The following is a 17,222-nucleotide window of genomic DNA, read 5'->3' on the forward strand; positions in this document are numbered from 1 at the left end:
CAGCCAAGGATGTGAAGGAAGTCTTGCTGCTGCCTTCAGGTGCTCTCATAATTATGGTAAATATCACTTGCTTAGTAGAAAATTGCACATGAACACCACCCTGTATTATCCACTGGGAAACGGATCATTTATGTTCCTGAGATTTGATAACCTTTGACCTTTCAACACAACAGAGAGCAGCGATTTTATGAAGCCTTTAGCAGCTACTTAAATGTTTATTAACCCCTTAACTCCCACCTGAACCGAGCACATTTTCTCCAGTTTGGCTTTACCCCAATCCAAAAGCTTCTGGGAAAAAGCTGTGAAAAAGCAACAAAACTGAGACGAAAACAATGATGGAAATGTGACAAAAAAGTGAGAAAACATTGATGAAAAAGTGGCAAAAATGTTACAAGAAGTTGATTAAAAAATGACCAAAAAATGACAAAAATGTGACAAAAAACGACAAAAAAACGACAAAAATGTGATTTTAAAAAATGACAAAAATAATGTTACAAAAATGACTCTAATACCCAACAAAAAAATAATGGGGAAAAAAATGTGATGACGTGAGGAAAAAGATCCTCTCGGTTCAGGCGGGAGTTAAGAGGTTAATTTCCACTTCAGACCTGGGAAGGATCATCTTTCCCAGAGCACTTGAAGGCGGCATCATTTCAGCGGGGGATGAAATCCGGCAGGGGCGCGGGTTTCGCCGTGACACCCCGGAAGCGCCGGGCAGGGTCAGCCCGGAGCTAAAGGAACAGTTTGTAAACATGTCTTTGGGCCAAACTCTCCTCAGAGCGCGTGAGTCTCCGCTTTTCCACGTCTTTGTCAAAGCGAAACGAGCTTTTAGAGAAGAAACAAACTTCTGTTATTTCCTCTGTCACGTGTGTCGGTACTTTTACTCACGTTGAAGATACTGTGCGTTCAAAGTAACTGGTGTTTTTCCAAAGCGCAGAGTCGGATATAAACACATGGCTAATGCTACAACAGTTAGCTAATCACATGCTAACGTTATATGAGTTTCTCCACATTAGATAAGATTAAAAACAGGATATATAACGTTATCTCGAAGGTTGTGACCGAAAGTAACTCCCCTGGTGCAGTGGTTTTGTTGACCTCTGACCCCCCGCCTTAACCCTAGAACACCCGAGGAAATCCATGAGTTTATCCGAGTGTCCTGGGTAGGGCTGCAACTAACGATTATTTTGTCATCGATTAATCTATCGACTATTTTTACGCTTAATCGATTAATCGCTCGGCTGTGAATGTTGAAGAAAACTTTTATTTGTTCAATCTTTTCTATCACATGAGGCTAAAGTGCTGCTGCTTGAGGACGTGTTGATGGAGTAAACTTAAAACCACACGGCGTAAGATTTCACCCAAAAAACAAACTGAAATGCAAGCGTTTATTTTACGATAGATATTTTCACCGTTGAAAAATACCTCAAACAAACATGAGCGGCTCGCCTCTGCTAAAACATGACTGTCACATCACCGGGAGTGGGTACGTCTCCAGCTCGTTTCCATGGAGACGTCCACTAAAGTCAGCAGAATTGAGAGTTAAACAGGTCAGGCCATCATCCAGATCCATTCTTTCATTATTCACAGCAAAAATAGCATTTTCTGTGTCGAGCTGGTCCTTGAGAGCATAGTCCAAAATGTTACGCAGTGAACCTTTAAAGTACATGTTTGTTGAAGACTCTTAGCACTAATTCTGCTTCTGATTGGACAAGACACAGACAGATATTCATGAACTTTACAATGTAAAAAACACTGCAGACACTAACTATTAAAAACAAAGTAGGTTTTCATCAAAAATACTACATTTTCATAATAAGTAAGTAATTTTTGCTGTATTTCAGTCTGTGTGAACCAGAAAACGATGAATCGATTACTAAAATAGTTGTCGACTATTTCAATAATCGATTAGTCGTCGATTAATGGATTAGTTGTTTCAGCTCTAGTCCTGGGTCTCTCTGATGGCCTGGGTGTTTCTCCTACAGTAGGTATGTGGAGATTTCTAAAATGGAGTTGCCCCCAATATCTGTGACTGGGTTTTGCCCTGATCATTGTTAGAGCGGGACGGCAAATGGCTTTTTTGGCTGAAATTAGACGGTCATTCCCACAGTGAGTCACTCGTCACAGAGTCAGGATAAGTGTCTTCAGTCTCGTGTAGAAATGGAGAGAATCGGTCTCATTTACTCCCGCAGCAGCTAATTCAAAATGTAATTTTTAACTTCAAAATGCAAGAATTGAATAAACACCTTTCAAACACTGTGGACACTGTGGAGAAGGAGGTGGACATGAAGAGGCTGCTCAAAGCTTTGTGATCTTTCAAACTCCCCCACTTTTTTTGTCACTCCTGCCAATGCACGTGTGGAAGAGATAAACCTTAGAGCCAACACCATTCAGTTACTCGGCTCCACTTTTGTTGCTCGTTTTTCCCACTTTCTGTCCACTCTCATTAGTTTTGTTTACTCTGCCCACTGACACAACTGAAAACAGCCTAATTAAACCCCTTAACTCCCACCTGAACCGAGCACATTTTCTCCAGTTTGGCTTTACCCCAGTCCAAAAACTTCTGGAAAAAAGGTGAGAAAATAGCAACAAAACTGAGACGAAAACAATGATGGAAATGTGGCAAAAAAGTGAGAAAACTTGGACAAAAAACTGACAAAAAATGATGAAAAAATTTACAAAAAATGACTAAAAATTGACAAAAAATTATGAAAAAAATTATGAAAAAGTGGCAAAAATGTGACAAAAAAGTTACAAAAATGAGTTGAAAACCCCCCAAAAAAATGATGGGAAAAAGAATCTGATGACGTGACGAAAAAGATCCATCCAGATGAGCTTTGTAGGTCTTAGCTTTCAAATGAGGCGTTACACTGGCCTACAGGATTTGGGTAAAGCTGACCTGGAGAAAATGCTCTCGGTTCAGGCGGGAGTTAAGAGGTTAAAAAAGGACGACCGAGAGCAGTGATGATACGTTTTTAAGTCTTTCAGCTCATCTTTATGAAGCCGACCCGATCATTTAGCTATTTTGTTTTTCACTTGTAAAATCGTCTCTATTTTACAAACGTCTTGTTTTTCGATGAAAGGAGATTAAAAGTAGCAGATTCTAGATATTTTACATGGAGGGAATGTGGACCAGAGCGAGGGTCTGTTTTCATGTTGTTCCCACGTGTCTCCTGCAGGCGTCCCGTCGCCCTCGCTGAGTCCTGCCCCTGGACTGAAGCAGGAAACCCCAGAGACTCCACAGATGAAAGAGGAGGAAGAGGAGCAGAGCGTCAAACAGGAGGAGGAGCAGCTGCCAGTGTAGGCACCGCCCCTTTAAACACGTCACACTCACTTTACACTTTCACATCTATGTTTTTAATCATTCTTCAGGTCTGTCCCAGAGTCCAGCGCTGTGTGTGTGAAGAGCGAAGAGAAAAGACAAACTGAGCACCGGGAGTCCAGCGCCTCGGTCAAAGATGAGGACCTGTCGGGAGCCGAAGGGGCCGAGGGGAAGAAGCACCGGTGCTCAGTTTGCCAAAAGACATTTGCGAGGAAATACAATTTACAAACACACCAGCGACGTCACACGGGAGAGAGACCCTACGGCTGCTCTGTGTGTGAGAAAACATTTGCCCAACAGCAGCATCTCCGAGAACACATGAAAACGCACTCGGGGGCCAAGAGGAAGACGCACCAGTGCTCGGTTTGTCAAAAGAGATTTGCGGAAAAGCATCATTTGAAGCAACACCGTAGAGTTCACTCCGGAGAGAGACCGTTCAGCTGCTCGGTGTGTAAGAAAACGTTTGCCCTGAAGGGGAATCTGAAAAGCCACATGAGAGTCCACCCCGGGGGCAACGGCGGCGCTTCGTCCGAGAAGGAGAAGCGCCACGAGTGCTCGGTTTGTAAGAAGAGGTTTTGGTTGAAAGCGGATTTACGACGACACAATAAAGTCCACACCGGAGAGAGACCTTACAGCTGCTCCGTCTGCGACAAAGCATTCGTCCACAAGCAGAATTTCACCCTCCACATGAGCGCGCACGACACGGACGGCGCCGCAGTGAAGCGCGGGGGCCGGGAGAAGAAGCACCAGTGCTCCGTTTGCCAGAAGAGATTCGGGACGAAGCAGATTTTACGGAACCACATGGGGGTTCACACGGGGGAGAGGCCCTACAGCTGCTCGCACTGCGCCAAGACGTTCATCGTGAAGCCCAATCTGGACGCGCACGTGAGGATCCACACGGGGGAGAGGCCCTACAGCTGCTCACTCTGCGCGAAGACGTTCACCACCAAAGGGATCCGGGATCAGCACGCGAGGACTCACACCGCGGGGATCGTTTTCAACTGTTCGGTCTGTGACGAGGATTTCCCCAACGCCGCTTCCCTCGAAGGACACTTGAAAACACACGCAGCAGGAAAACCTTCCAGGTGGATGCGCTCGCAGGAGAAGAACCGGAGGAAACATCAGCTCCTGGACAAGGCTCTCAGTCCCAGAGTCCTGCTGCACCGAGTGGACCGTGAGTTGAAACGATCCACAGTTTGGTTATTGGGTCGAAACATTAAAACTGTTGAGACATTGGTTTAATTGCTTTATGATTTTCTATCCAGGATTTTATTTAAAGCCAAAGATATGTGTAAATGATGGACAATTTTGTGTCTCCTGCAGGTGTCCAGACCTCGCTGAGTCCCTGTCCTCGTGTGAAGCAGGAAGTCCCAGAGACTCCACAGATTAAAGAGGAGGAAGAGGAGCAGAGCGTCAAACAGGAGGAAGAGCAGATGCCAGTGTAGGCTCCGCCCCTTTAAACACGTCACACTCACTTTTCGATCTCTACATTTACATGTGAACAGTGTCGGGGAGAAAAGTGTTGAGTAACTGTATTCTGGTACAGTTACTCTTTAGTCAGAGGGTATTTAGGATACAGTTACTTTGCTAATACCAAGGGAATACTGTACATACGTGGTTAAAATGTCATCATCCAATCATTACACGTCATTAACCTCTTAACTCCCGCCTGAACTGAGAGGATCTTTTTCCTCACGTCAGATTTTTTTTCCATCATTTTTTTGTTGGGTATTCAACTCATTTTTGTAACTTTTTTGTCATTTTTTCGTCAATTTTTTGTAAATTTTTGGTCCATTTTTTTAAACTTTTTTTATCACATTTTTGTCAATTTTTCGTAATTTTTTTGTCAATTTCTTGTAGCATTTTTGTGACATTTTTGTCATATTTCCATCATTGTTTTCGTCTCAGTTTTGTTGCTATCTTCACACCTTTTTCCAGAAGCTTTTGGATTGGGGTAAAGCCAAACTGGAGAAAATGTGCTCGGTTCAGGTGGGAGTTAAGGGGTTGACAAGAAAGAGAAAATGTGTAATTAGTCTAAATAAAGACACACGAGAGGGAGAGACAAACACAAGGATCAGCCGAGAGGAGGAGGGAGAGAACACACAAGGTATAGTGACACTAAATTTACTCCAGTTACCAATTTTTATACTAGAAACTTTCTTTACTTTTAAGGTCTGGGCCTTTATTTTGAAATGTTTGCACAAATATGACAATTTATGGATAATCTTCAAACCTGCTACACTTTTTACTGTAGTGGCAAATTTACACTTGTTACCAATGATCACATTAGCAACGCACTATAACCTTTATTTTATGGATCTATTCTGGGCAAATATTTTGGAATTTACGTCGAAATATGACGATTTATGAATTGCAACCTTTTCGCTGTGTTATCAGGCCTTAGAATGAACGTTTGTTAGCAGTAGCAGTAAGCTAAGTTAGCAGTTAGCCGCTACAGGCTGCAGTTTGTCACATTTTCCCCAAACTCCTCTGTCAAGTGGATGCAAAGTAATGCAGCAATTTTCCAATGGTTCATAAAAAGACTGTCCCCGTGGAGGGATAGGTTTGCCTGAGTCCTCCTAGGAACGCCCCCACCTCCTGGAGACGCCTCCGAGCTTTCGTCACCAGCCGAGTAACCAACCACTGCTCCTCAGCAGAGCCCCCTCCCCACTGATGCCACAGACAGCGTGTGGAGGGGGCGTGTCTAAAGGCTCAGAGGTTCTTAAAGAGACAGAGGCCGATTTCAAGACATTCACTACAGCCATTTTGAGAGAGACATTTTATACAAGGCAGTTATTCTAATTTACTGCATTTACAGACCAACAGAAGGTTTGGTCATCATTGTAGTGTGATATAGACTGGTGCTATGGGATTGATTGATCTTTAAGCACTTTTATCTAACACGTGGTAAATAAGCAAATTAAGCTTTAATAAACAGTGCAATGAACTTACACATGTGTTTAATCCTACATCAAGAGTATACACTACAAATATTTACGGTGTTTGTAACAAGAATGTAAAGTACAGTACTCTGTACAGTACTCTGATTGGCCAGAGTAACGGAATACGTTACATAATACATTTTCAGGCGAGTATTCAGTATTCTGTAACGGAACACATTTTAAAGTATTCTCCCCAACACTGCATGTGAAGTCTAATCCAACCAGGACAAAGATTTGACTCCTGTCCGTTTCCAAACCAGTCACACGACACTGATCTGAATGTCCTGTGGCAGCAGCAGGGGAGCTGCGCAACTCCCGGCCAGCAGGGGGCAGGGGACTGATCGCCTTCAGCTGCTGTGTTGTTTTTAGCAAACAGCCCCGTTTAGCCCAAGCTGCTGTTTTGGGGTTGACTGTGACGTCCTACAGATCTCACAGTTTACACCAGGGTTTCCCCCAGAGATGAAGCTCAAATCCACCTAAAAGTCTAATTAAGAGGCCGATTAGCACTCGGCGGCTAACAGCTAACGGCTAACGTTATATGACACTACGCAACAATATGCTCCGGTCATTTGTGGAAGAGAATTGTCTCATAAACTATAAATTCAACCAGCTCAGCTTAACCTCTTAACTCCCGCCTGAACTGAGAGGATCTTTTTCCTCACGTCATCAGATTTTTTTTCCATCATTTTTTTGTTGGGGATTCAACTCATTTTTGTAACTTTTTTATTTTTTTCTCATTTTTCGTCAATTTTTTGTCATTTTTCTATCAAATTTTTCTCTTTTTTTTTAATCAAATTTTTGTCATTTTTTTATCACATTTCTGTCATTTTTTTGTCACATTTTTGTCATGTTTTCTTCAATTTTTTGTCAATTTCTTGTGACATTTTTGTGACATTTTTGCCACTTTTTCATCAATTTTTCGTCATTTTTTTGTCAATGTTTTATCACATTTTTGTCACATTTCCATCATTGTTTTCTTCTCAGTTTTGTTGCTTTTCACAGCTTTTTTCCAGAAGCTTTTGGACTGGGGTAAAGCCAAACTGGAGAAAATGTGCTCGGTTCAGGTGGGAGGTAAGGGGTTAAAGGCCGCTTTATCTGTAGCTGGTGGTTTTAGTGACTTTATTGGTGCTTATTTTTTGTTTCCATCTGATCGATCGGAGTGAATCTTTGCTGTGTCTCATGAACCAACACACATTCCCCAGAGTCAGCTCTCCTCTCGTCCTCGTTGCAATAGTCATACAGGGAAAGTCATATCGCTCCCTCCAATCAAATCTGTGGGGTTTACGTGGGTTTGGGAAATCCTGTTCTGGTCTGAATACGTGAGAGATTCGACTTTCCCATCGTCATGTGACCACAGTGACAAACACTCACATTACACATTCAAATCTATGTTTTTAATCATTGTTCAGGTCCGTCCCAGAGTCCAGAGCTGCCTGTGTGAAGAGAGAAGAGTCCTCACCGCCTCAACTCGCTTCCTGAAACGCCAAACTCAGACGAAGGATGAACAAACCGGCGTCCACCAACCACCGGCACATCACTAACCTCAGTCTGCTGTGATCACCCGCACTGTGAAAGATTATTATGATAATGATTTTACTCATGTAAGAGGTAATAAGTACTGTTTCAGCATTAACCTCTTAACCCCCGCCTGAACCGAGAGCCCTTTACCCAAATCCTGGAGGCCAGTGTAACGCCTCATTTGAAAGCTAAGATCTACAAAACTCATCTAAATGGATCTTTTTCCTCACGTCATCACTTTTTTTTCCATCTTTTTTGGGGGAGTATTTTCATTTTTTTGTCTTTTTTTTTGTCATTTTTTTGTAATTTTTTTTTTGGTATTTTGTTATTTTTTAGTTATTATTTTATCATTTTCTTGTCATTTTTTTAAATCATTTTTTGGTCAATTTTTTTGTCAAAATTTTTGTAGTTTTTTGTCATTTTTTTTTTTTTATCATTTTCTTGTCATTTGTTTTAAATCATTTTTTGTCATTTTTTGTCATTTTTTGTCAATTTTTTTTTTGTCAATTTTTCGTCACTTTTTTGTCAAAGTTTTCTCACTTTTTTGTCACATTTCCATCATTGTTTTCGTCTCAGTTTTGTTGCTTTTTCACAGCTTTTTTCCAGAAGCTTTTGGATTGGGGTAAAGCCAAACTGGAGAAAATGTGCTCGGTTCAGGTGGGAGTTAAGGGGTTAAACTGTTACTTTCATCAAGTCATATTTTTGCTGAATAAAAGTGGACTAAAACTAAATAAAGTTTTTCCTGAGGCTAAAAGTATGACTAACATGTCCAGATATTTTTTTAAATATGACTAAATAAAAATGAAAAGAAGAGACTAAAATCATCCAAACTTCCAATGACAGTTTAAAAGAGCCCCAGCTTGATTAAATCTGATTATAATTAATATTATAATGTATGGTAATAGTATTTTTGTCAGCGATATTTTACCTGCAATTTTTGTCGACAAAACGAATTTACAAAATCTCGACCAAAATGAAAAGACATTTTTGTCATAAAACTAAAATAAAATAAAAATGAACACTGGAAAAAAACTATTTGCAAAAGTACAGTTGCTTCAAAAAAGATTCTCCAAGTATATGTACTTGAGTAAATGTACTTCCCACCTCTGCCAATGAGTAATGTTTGGTTTGTGTTTGGTTTTGTTTTCAATAAACGACATTATCTACTGCAAAATATTAACAAATCATTGTTGTTTTGAAAATTTCCACCTTTGAAATCTAAAAAAGTCCACGTTTCTTTAACCCCTTAACTCCCACCTGAACCGAGCACATTTTCTCCAGTTTGGCTTTACCCCAATCCAAAAGCTTCTGGATAAAAGCTGTGAAAAAGCAACAAAACTGAGAAAAACAATGATGGAAATGTGACAAAAAAGTGAGAAAACATTGACAGAAAAGTGACGAAAAATTGATGAAAAAGTGGCAAAAATGTCACAAGAAATTCACAAAAAAATGACAAAAATGTGATGAAAATGTGAGAAAAAAAATTGACAAAAAATGACAAAAATTTAATAAAAAATGTACAAAAAAATGACAGAAATGTGATAAAAATTCGACAAAAAAATCACAAAAATTTGACAAAAATATGACGAAAATGTGACAAAAAATGACAAAAAAGTTACAAAAATGAGTTGAATACCCACAAAAAAATGATGGAAAAAAATCTGATGACGTGAGGAAAACGATCCTCTCGGTTCAGGCGGGAGTTAAGAGGTTAAAAACCTTTAGAAATGGAATAAAGGTTTTATTGTGTGACGTCACCGACACCTCACAGTCGGCCGGGGCTGCTGCGCATGCGCAAACGCTAAGCCAGATAAGCCCTGGAGACGGTTAGCTCGGAGCTAAAGCTAACAACACTTTGTAAACATGTCTGTGGGTCAGACTCTGCTCAGAGCGGGTGAGTCTCCGCGTTTTCAAGTCTGTGTCAAAGCGAAACTCCGCCTTTAGGAGGAAACGAGTCTGTTTCAGTGTAAAGTTCAGGAAAATCCACCGTTACAATGGACGTCCGCCATGTTTGTGTCTGCTAGCATACATGTTAGACTAACAGGAGCTAAAACAGGAGGAAAAAGCGGTGGAAACTCTCCGTGAGCTGCGGAGACTCTGCCGGGAAACACATGAAACTCACTGCGGTGTCCACGTGACGTAACGTGAACGAGAACCTCAGTGTTTTACCTTTAACCTCTTAACCCCCGCCTGAACCGAGCACACAATCTCCAGTTTGGCTTTACCCAAATCTAAAAGCTTCTTGGGAACAAGTGTCAATATAGCAACGAAAACGAGGACGAAAAAGCCACGGGAAAAAGACCAAAAACAAGTGACAAAAACGCAACAAGCAAAGCGACAAAAACGTGCCAGAAAAACAACAATAACACAACAAAGTGACTGAAGAGCGACACAAAGGTGATGGAAACACAATGAAAAAGCGACAAAAATATGGCAAAACACGTCGATAAAGGCAACAAAAACGACACAAAAAAGTGACAAAGAAGCAATAAAACAGCGGCAAATATGATACAAAAATGCGGCGTCAAAGCAATAAAAAAAAGTCAGGATCAGTTTTGTAGACCTTAGCTTTCAAATGAAGCTTTACACTGTTGCTCTCCAGTGGGGAAGCTTTTAGATTTGGGTAAAGCCGCACTGGAGAAGATGGTTAAGGCGGGGGTTAAGAGGTTAAAATCTCCATTCATTTATCATTGCCGCTCATCCCAGTGTGTTTACGATACGACATCACAGTCACGAACTCTATACTTCAAATAGTTTCAGATTCAACTCTAAAAGGCCAGAGTAACGGCTCATTTGAAAGCTAAGACCCACACACTTTTTTGTTGTGTTGTTGCTGTGCTTGTGTCACTTTTTTTTAGCGTTTTTGTCATGTTTTTGTCTGGCTTTCATTGGTTTTTTTGTTGCTTTCTTCATTGGTTTATTTTCCTTGCTTTTTCCATGTGTGTTTTTTTTCACATTTTAGTTGTGTTAATGTCACTTTTTGTGTTTTTGTCGCACTTCTGTTGCTTTTTTTTTTTGCTCTTTGGTCATATTTTCATCCTCGTTTTTGTTGCTGTTTTGACGCCTTATTCAAGAAGCGTTTAGATTTGGGTAAAGACAAACGCAGCACTAACACATGTCAGTTTTACAGTGACTGAGACACTTCATCTTTAGGCCAGTTGTTGCAGATGTTTCCCGCTCTGTCACTTCCTCCAAGTTCATTTGTTACGATTTCCTCAACACGGCCTTGATGAAGCCCCGTGAGGCATCGAAGCGGCGACACTTCCGGATGATTCGTTTGCTCGACTGCCCCCTCTTGTGGACAAATGTAGTACATGCTGCGGATATATGTGTGTGTCATGAAGCACACGTCACACAGAACAGACATTTAAACAGTTCATTATTCTAACAAAACATAACCCTCACCATGTTCCTCACTGCTGAATGTGAACACCTGTATGTTTACTGTCAAATAAAGAGCTTCACTTTGTTTCTCTCTGTCTCCTGCAGGTGTTCAGACGCCCTCGCTGAGTCCTGGCCCGGAGACTCCACAGATTAAAGAGGAGCCGGAGGAACAGAGCGTCCAACAGGAGGAGGAGCAGCTGCCAGTGTAGGCTCCACCACGTTATCCTCTGAACCCCCCCTTTAACTGAGCACATTTACTCCAGTTCGGCTTTTCACAAATCGAAAAGCTTCTTACTGGAGCTCGCAGCCTGTCGTCCAGTGTGACGCCTCATTTGAAAGCTTATGCCCAATTAGGGTCTGTAGTGTTTTGTACATTGTAAATTTCATGAGTAGAGCCTCCAACAAACATTTCCCTTTAGTTTACTCCATCAACACATCCTCAAGCAGCGCCGCTTAAGCTTTATATGATAAAAAAAAATGGAAAAAATTTAATTTTCCTCCACCATTAACAGCCAAGCCATTAATCGATTAATCGTTAGAATAATCAATAGATCAGTCGATGACAAAATAATCGTTCCAGCCCTACTTTCATCCCACGACGGTTCTGTTTAAAATCCCGTCTCACTGTACGACCTACGACCTTAGATTCTCCCTTCGTTGTATTTTTGTCATGTTTTTGTTGCTTTTTTGAGGTTGTTTTAAAGAAGTTTTTTATATTTTGGGTAAAGTCGAACTGGAGGAAATGTGCTCGGTGAAGGCGGGGGTTAAACATGTCACGTTACTAGGGATTAAACGGTACCTACTGGGAACCGACCGAAAAGCTCCGGTCGTGGGAGGTATCGAAAAAATAAAATTCTTTCGGTGCCAGTTTTCGGTTCTTTTTCTCTCCAGACCCGCATTGAGTCTAAAAAATGCAAGTATGTGCAGATAATGAGCCGCTTCAGCACAAATGGAGCGAAGAAAAGCTACACCTTATAGGTCTAACTTACAGGCCTCTTCAGACTTCACAAGACAAATTGGCCTTAAAGCAAAGCTACAACTACTAAACTTCTGTAATGGAGATGGCAGAGCCGCGGTCTGCATCAGGACTGAGCCAGGTCTAAACCAGGACTTAGCGTTAAAAAGGAAAAACATGTACATCCAATCTGAATAGTGTGCAGGACCAAAGTCGACTATGACGCTGAAAAAGAAAAAAGTCTGCACTAAGTGGCTCCCAGAAAAAGTACTAAATACTTTTTCTAGAAAAAGTAATAAATACTTTTTCTAGGAGCCACTTAGTTGTGCAGACTTTTTACTTTTTCAGTTTCATTTTCAGCTAAACCAGGACTTACTCTGGTCGTAAAACCCAGAGCTAAACTAAAACAGTTTTAAAACAGTTATAAACCAGGACTGAATAAGAAACTTTAGTTTTTAGGTGAATTGAAAAGCAAAACCAAGCCGTGACAACAAGAGACGTCTTTACCTTTAGCGACAGACCCGGAGGCGGAGCTTATGTGCTGTTGGGCGGAGCTTACGTGCTGTTGGGCGGAGCTTACGTGCTGTTGGGCGGAGCTTACGTGCTGTTGGGCGGAGCTTACGTGCTGTTGTTACAACTTTACAGCAGCTGCAGAGACGGGAATATCCAGGCTGGTTTATAGAGAAGTGAACGCTCACTCTTATTAGACATTGTTGGTACAGTTTTGGTAAATGATTAGTGTCAGAGTGAGGCTCACACCATGTGAGGATCTTTGACATGTGGAGCTTTCGCTTCGTCAAAGTGCAGTGAGTTTAGAAAAGTTTATCTGAAAGAAACCGTGTCCTGATGTGGATCTGACTCTGCAGCTCAGGAGGGAATAATGTCCTTTCTCTCTTTTATTTCTGCTTAAGTGGAAATTCTGCTGTGTTTTCGGTCTTTTTCCTGAATAATTCTTTTAATACACATTATTTTTGATTGAATTAAAATAACATAGGTATAAAAAAAAAGTACCGTTAAGGCACCGGAACCGAAAAGCAGGAATCGTTAAAGTACTTGGTATCGGCAAAAAAAACTAACGGTGCCCATCCCTACATGTTACACTTTTAAACTTATGTTTTTCATCCCTTTTCAGGCCCGTCCACGACTATTTTGCGGTTTGTGTTAAGAGCGAAGACGAAGAAGCGGAGGAGGCGCCGGGGGAGGACGTGAGCTCAGAGCCGTATGAAGAGCACATGGAGGCAGACGTTATTGGAGACCAGTACAGCCAGGCCCAGACCAGAGCGGAGTTTTGTGCAGCTGTGCTTCTGACGGCCGCGCAGTCCCTCAAATCCAAGTCTGCGGCCGAGGCGGGCGCTTTCATCCACCACCAGGACCTGACGGGGGCCGAAGGAGCCGACGGGAAGAAGCACCAGTGCCCCGTCTGTCAAAAGAGATTCGGGACGAAGCAGATTTTGGAAAACCACATCCGAGTTCACACGGGAGAGAGACCCTTCAGCTGCTCCACGTGTGAGAAAACGTTTGCTCAGAAGAGTGCGCTCGATTATCACATGAGGACCCACACGGGAGACAAACCTTACAGCTGCTCCATGTGCGACAAGACGTTCGTTCACAAAGGCCACCTCCAAACGCACACGCGATCTCACACGGGGGACAAACCCTACAGCTGCTCGCACTGTCCCAAGACGTTCTCCCGTAAAAACAACCTCCAGGTGCACATGCGGACGCACCGGGAGAGCGCCGCCGCCGACGAGGCCGAGGGGAAGAAGAAGCACGAGTGCCCGTTCTGCCTCAAGAGGTTCTGGACCAAGCAGGATTCGGTGAGGCACATTCGGGTTCACACCGGGGAGAGGCCTTTCAGCTGCCCCACGTGTCAGAAGGCGTTTGTTCACGAGGGGCATCTCCAAACGCACATGAGGACTCACACGGGGGACAGACCCTACAGCTGCTCGCGCTGCCCAAAGACATTCAGCCAAAAGACTCACCTGGCCTCACACATGAAGACTCACACGGACGACAAGGCGGGGGCACCCCAACGAGGAGGGGAAGCTGCCCTCAGCGGGTGAGTACCATCCCAGTCTGGATCGACAAAAGAGGTTTGGGTTGGAGGTGCAAGACACACTATCCGCGCGGTCTTAAAAAGTCTAAAATTCAAGAATCCAAATTAAAGGCCTTAATAAGTCTAAAATTCGGTCTATTTGGTCTTAAATCCATGGTAAACTGATCTAAAAAATTAACGGTCAACGACCCAAATAAATGCAGAGAAGCAGCGATGAGGAGCCGCCGGTGCCGCTCAGGGTCCGAGAGGCCGAAGCGACGCTGACGCTCTGGCCGCCGCCACAAACAACGTAAACTCAGCGATAGTGGAGCGAGGCAGAAGGACTCTCCTTCAGAGCTTTATCCGCCCAAAAAACCACTGAAGTCAGCAGAGTTTAGGATCCAGAACATGACCGAGGTGTGGCTGATGGATCCGTAATGCTGCTGTCGGGGGAAAGATACGTCCAATATGAAACAACGTGGAGATAATCCTTCACTGTAAATATCCAACTCAAGGTCATGAACGGCATCATTCACAATAAAGTTTGTCCAAATGTTGGGAAACACAAAGCGAACGCTCCTCTGCTCAGGGACAGAAGGAAAGTCCTGTTACTTTAGAAACATCAAAACATCTGACAAACAAGTTTAGAAAACATAAAACCTGGACTAGATTCTGGCCTAATAATAATATCATTAAAATAATGATGATCATTAATGAGTTGTAAAGTTAACAGTGTTTCAGTGTTCTTGCAAACGAGTGGAAAAGCTGCTTTTATTTTTAGAAACAGTGAATGTTTAACCAGCTCAAGTATTACAAAGCATTTTAAATACACAAACTAAATATCTGTTGTTTTCTTTAATTCAGTCGATAATTGTGAGTAATTATTCAATCTCAATATTCTTATTATGGGATAAGGTTCAAACTTGAATGGTTAAAATGCCTAATGTGAAAAATGAAGTTCTTACATTTGTACATCTCACTGTGAAATCAGAAACAACAGTTTGACTCTTGGATTTTTGTGACAGTGATTTTCTTTACAGTCCATTTATATATCGCACGTTCAAAAACAGGTCTTATTTTTGAGATTTTGTTTGTCTTAAAAAGGTCTTAAAAAGTCTTAAATTTGACTTGTCCAACTCTGCAGATCCCCTGAAAAAAACGCAACATGCTACGACACCTGCAGTGGCGCTTATGGCCTCTAGGGGCACGCGTTACTTAGTACTGCTTTAAAGGGTGCTTGGTTGTTTTCACCTCAAACAAATAATCCAAATGGAAGGAAAATGAATAAATAAACAATATATATGACAAATATTTTAGTATTGGTAAGCTCTTCCACGTTTTCCCTGTCAAAGTGCTCTTAAGGTATTATTTCAACTTACAATATACTGTAGTTCCCGCTTGTATTTTTGTGTAACTCGACTTAGATCGTGTAACTTTGCACGTAACTGTGTTTAAGTAGGGAAAACGTGGAAGAGCTTGGTTCCTCACACTAAACCTTTGTTTTTAACCACGTCTCAGGCCCGTCCCGGAGTTTGTTGCCGTTTGTGTCAAGAGCGAAGAGGCAGAACCTGAGGAAGACGTCGGCTCAGAGCCGGAGGAAGAGCAGACGGAGGCAGAAGTTCAAGGAGGAAACTACAACCAAGCCCAGACCAGAGACAGAAGCTCCGCTCTGTCCGTCAGATCTGGGCTGCGGGTCGAGCTGGAGCCTCAGTGCACTGACGAAGCCTTTTGGATGAGAGGCGAAACGTTCGACACTACAGAGTACAGAAGACGCCTCCTGTACGACTGAGAGCCGACACACACACACACACACACACACACACACTTATTTCTTTTCGTTGTTTGTTTGTAATGTAGTTCCCGTTGTGTCCTGCAGGTGTCCGGACGCCCTCGCTGAGTGAGGCCCCAGGTCTGAACCAGGAAACCACGAAGACTCCACCACTTTATCTCCACCTTTGTTCTGAAGCAAAACTCTGTTTATAAGTGAGAAAGAAAACTGTTCTGAGACCCTGTATGTCTTTGGAAAATAAACCTGACTTTTTTATATTTATGCACATCGTACATTGATAAATATAACCCGGCATCAGGTGTAGGCTTTATTTGGTTTTGAATCAGTGGTTCTCAAACGGTGGGTCAGGGCCCAGAGTGTGAACCTTTAGGCTGAGATAAAGAATTATAAATGATGAGGTGTGAAGTCGGGCTGGGTCGGTACACTTTTGTCACGATCCGATATGTATCACGATCACAGAGGAGGAGCCACAGGGAACAAGGAAGGGAAAAACGAGGAGGTATCCGGGCAAGACTCACAGCTAAGCCACACATGCCTTCTATTCTGGCTAATGAGAAAAAGTCAAGGGTCTGAAAAAGTGATTAAAGAGACTAAACTATAAAAAAAGTATTTAAAAAATTTACCAAGAAATTGACTAAAATGGACACAAATGTGAGAAAAAATGGACGTTCACTGGAGAATAAAACATGAACTGCTAAGCTCTTCCCAGAAGATGGGGGGAGCTGCGTAGGAGGAGGGGGAGCTGACCAGTGCAGGACACCACGCTCTGAAACGGACAAACCCGAGGAGGCCCTGCAGCGTTTCAGAGGATCAGAGGAGACGGGTCTGGGACTGAAGAACAGCCCTGGACTCTGACCAGCCTGGCCCAAATTAGCGTAAATGCGACACTTACCACCCGCCTTAACGGAGCGCATTCTCTCCAGTTCGGCTTTACCCAAATCTAAAAGCTTCTCGGCTGGAGAGCAGCAGCGTAACGCCTCATTTGAAAGCTGAGACCTACAAAGTGATTGCAACTTTTAGACAAGTCGCCACATTTTTTGTCATAGTTTTGTTGTTTCTTCTTTACTTTTTATGGCTTTTTGTTGTGTTTTTGTAACTTTTTTTCTATCATTTTTTGTTTTGTTTCTGTCACGTTTTTGTGGCCCTTTTCGTTGCTTTGTTGTTGTGTTTTTGTTGACTTTTCATCACATTTTTTGTCACTTTTTTTGATGCTTTTCCGGCACATTTTTGTTTTCTTTTCATCCTCTTTTTTGTTGCTATTTTGATGCTTTTCTTTT

General features: G+C 42.3%; 1 protein-coding gene and 1 long non-coding RNA gene across 2 annotated transcripts in view; both read left to right on the top strand.

Moving 5' to 3' along the window:
* Window positions 1-15,711, top strand: part of LOC306975098 (uncharacterized protein) — a gene marked incomplete at both ends in the record, with an annotated part of 221,666 nt that extends 205,955 nt beyond the window's left edge. Inside the window, 2 exons of the mRNA XM_079572518.1 lie at window positions 13,254-14,180; window positions 15,675-15,711. Coding sequence (XP_079428644.1) covers window positions 13,254-14,180; window positions 15,675-15,711 — 964 coding nt within the window. The remainder of the gene's footprint in view (window positions 1-13,253; window positions 14,181-15,674) is intronic.
* A 3-nt stretch (window positions 15,712-15,714) lies between these two features.
* LOC306974467 lies at window positions 15,715-16,346 on the top strand. Its single transcript, XR_013793632.1, has 3 exons — window positions 15,715-15,831; window positions 15,862-15,935; window positions 16,033-16,346. It is a non-coding gene; the product is annotated as an uncharacterized lncRNA (long non-coding RNA).
* Window positions 16,347-17,222: the final 876 nt, after the last annotated feature.

The sequence above is a fragment of the Gobius niger genome (assembly GCF_951799975.1).
Source record: "Gobius niger genome assembly, chromosome: 15".
NCBI classification, from domain to species: Eukaryota; Metazoa; Chordata; class Actinopteri; order Gobiiformes; family Gobiidae; genus Gobius; species Gobius niger.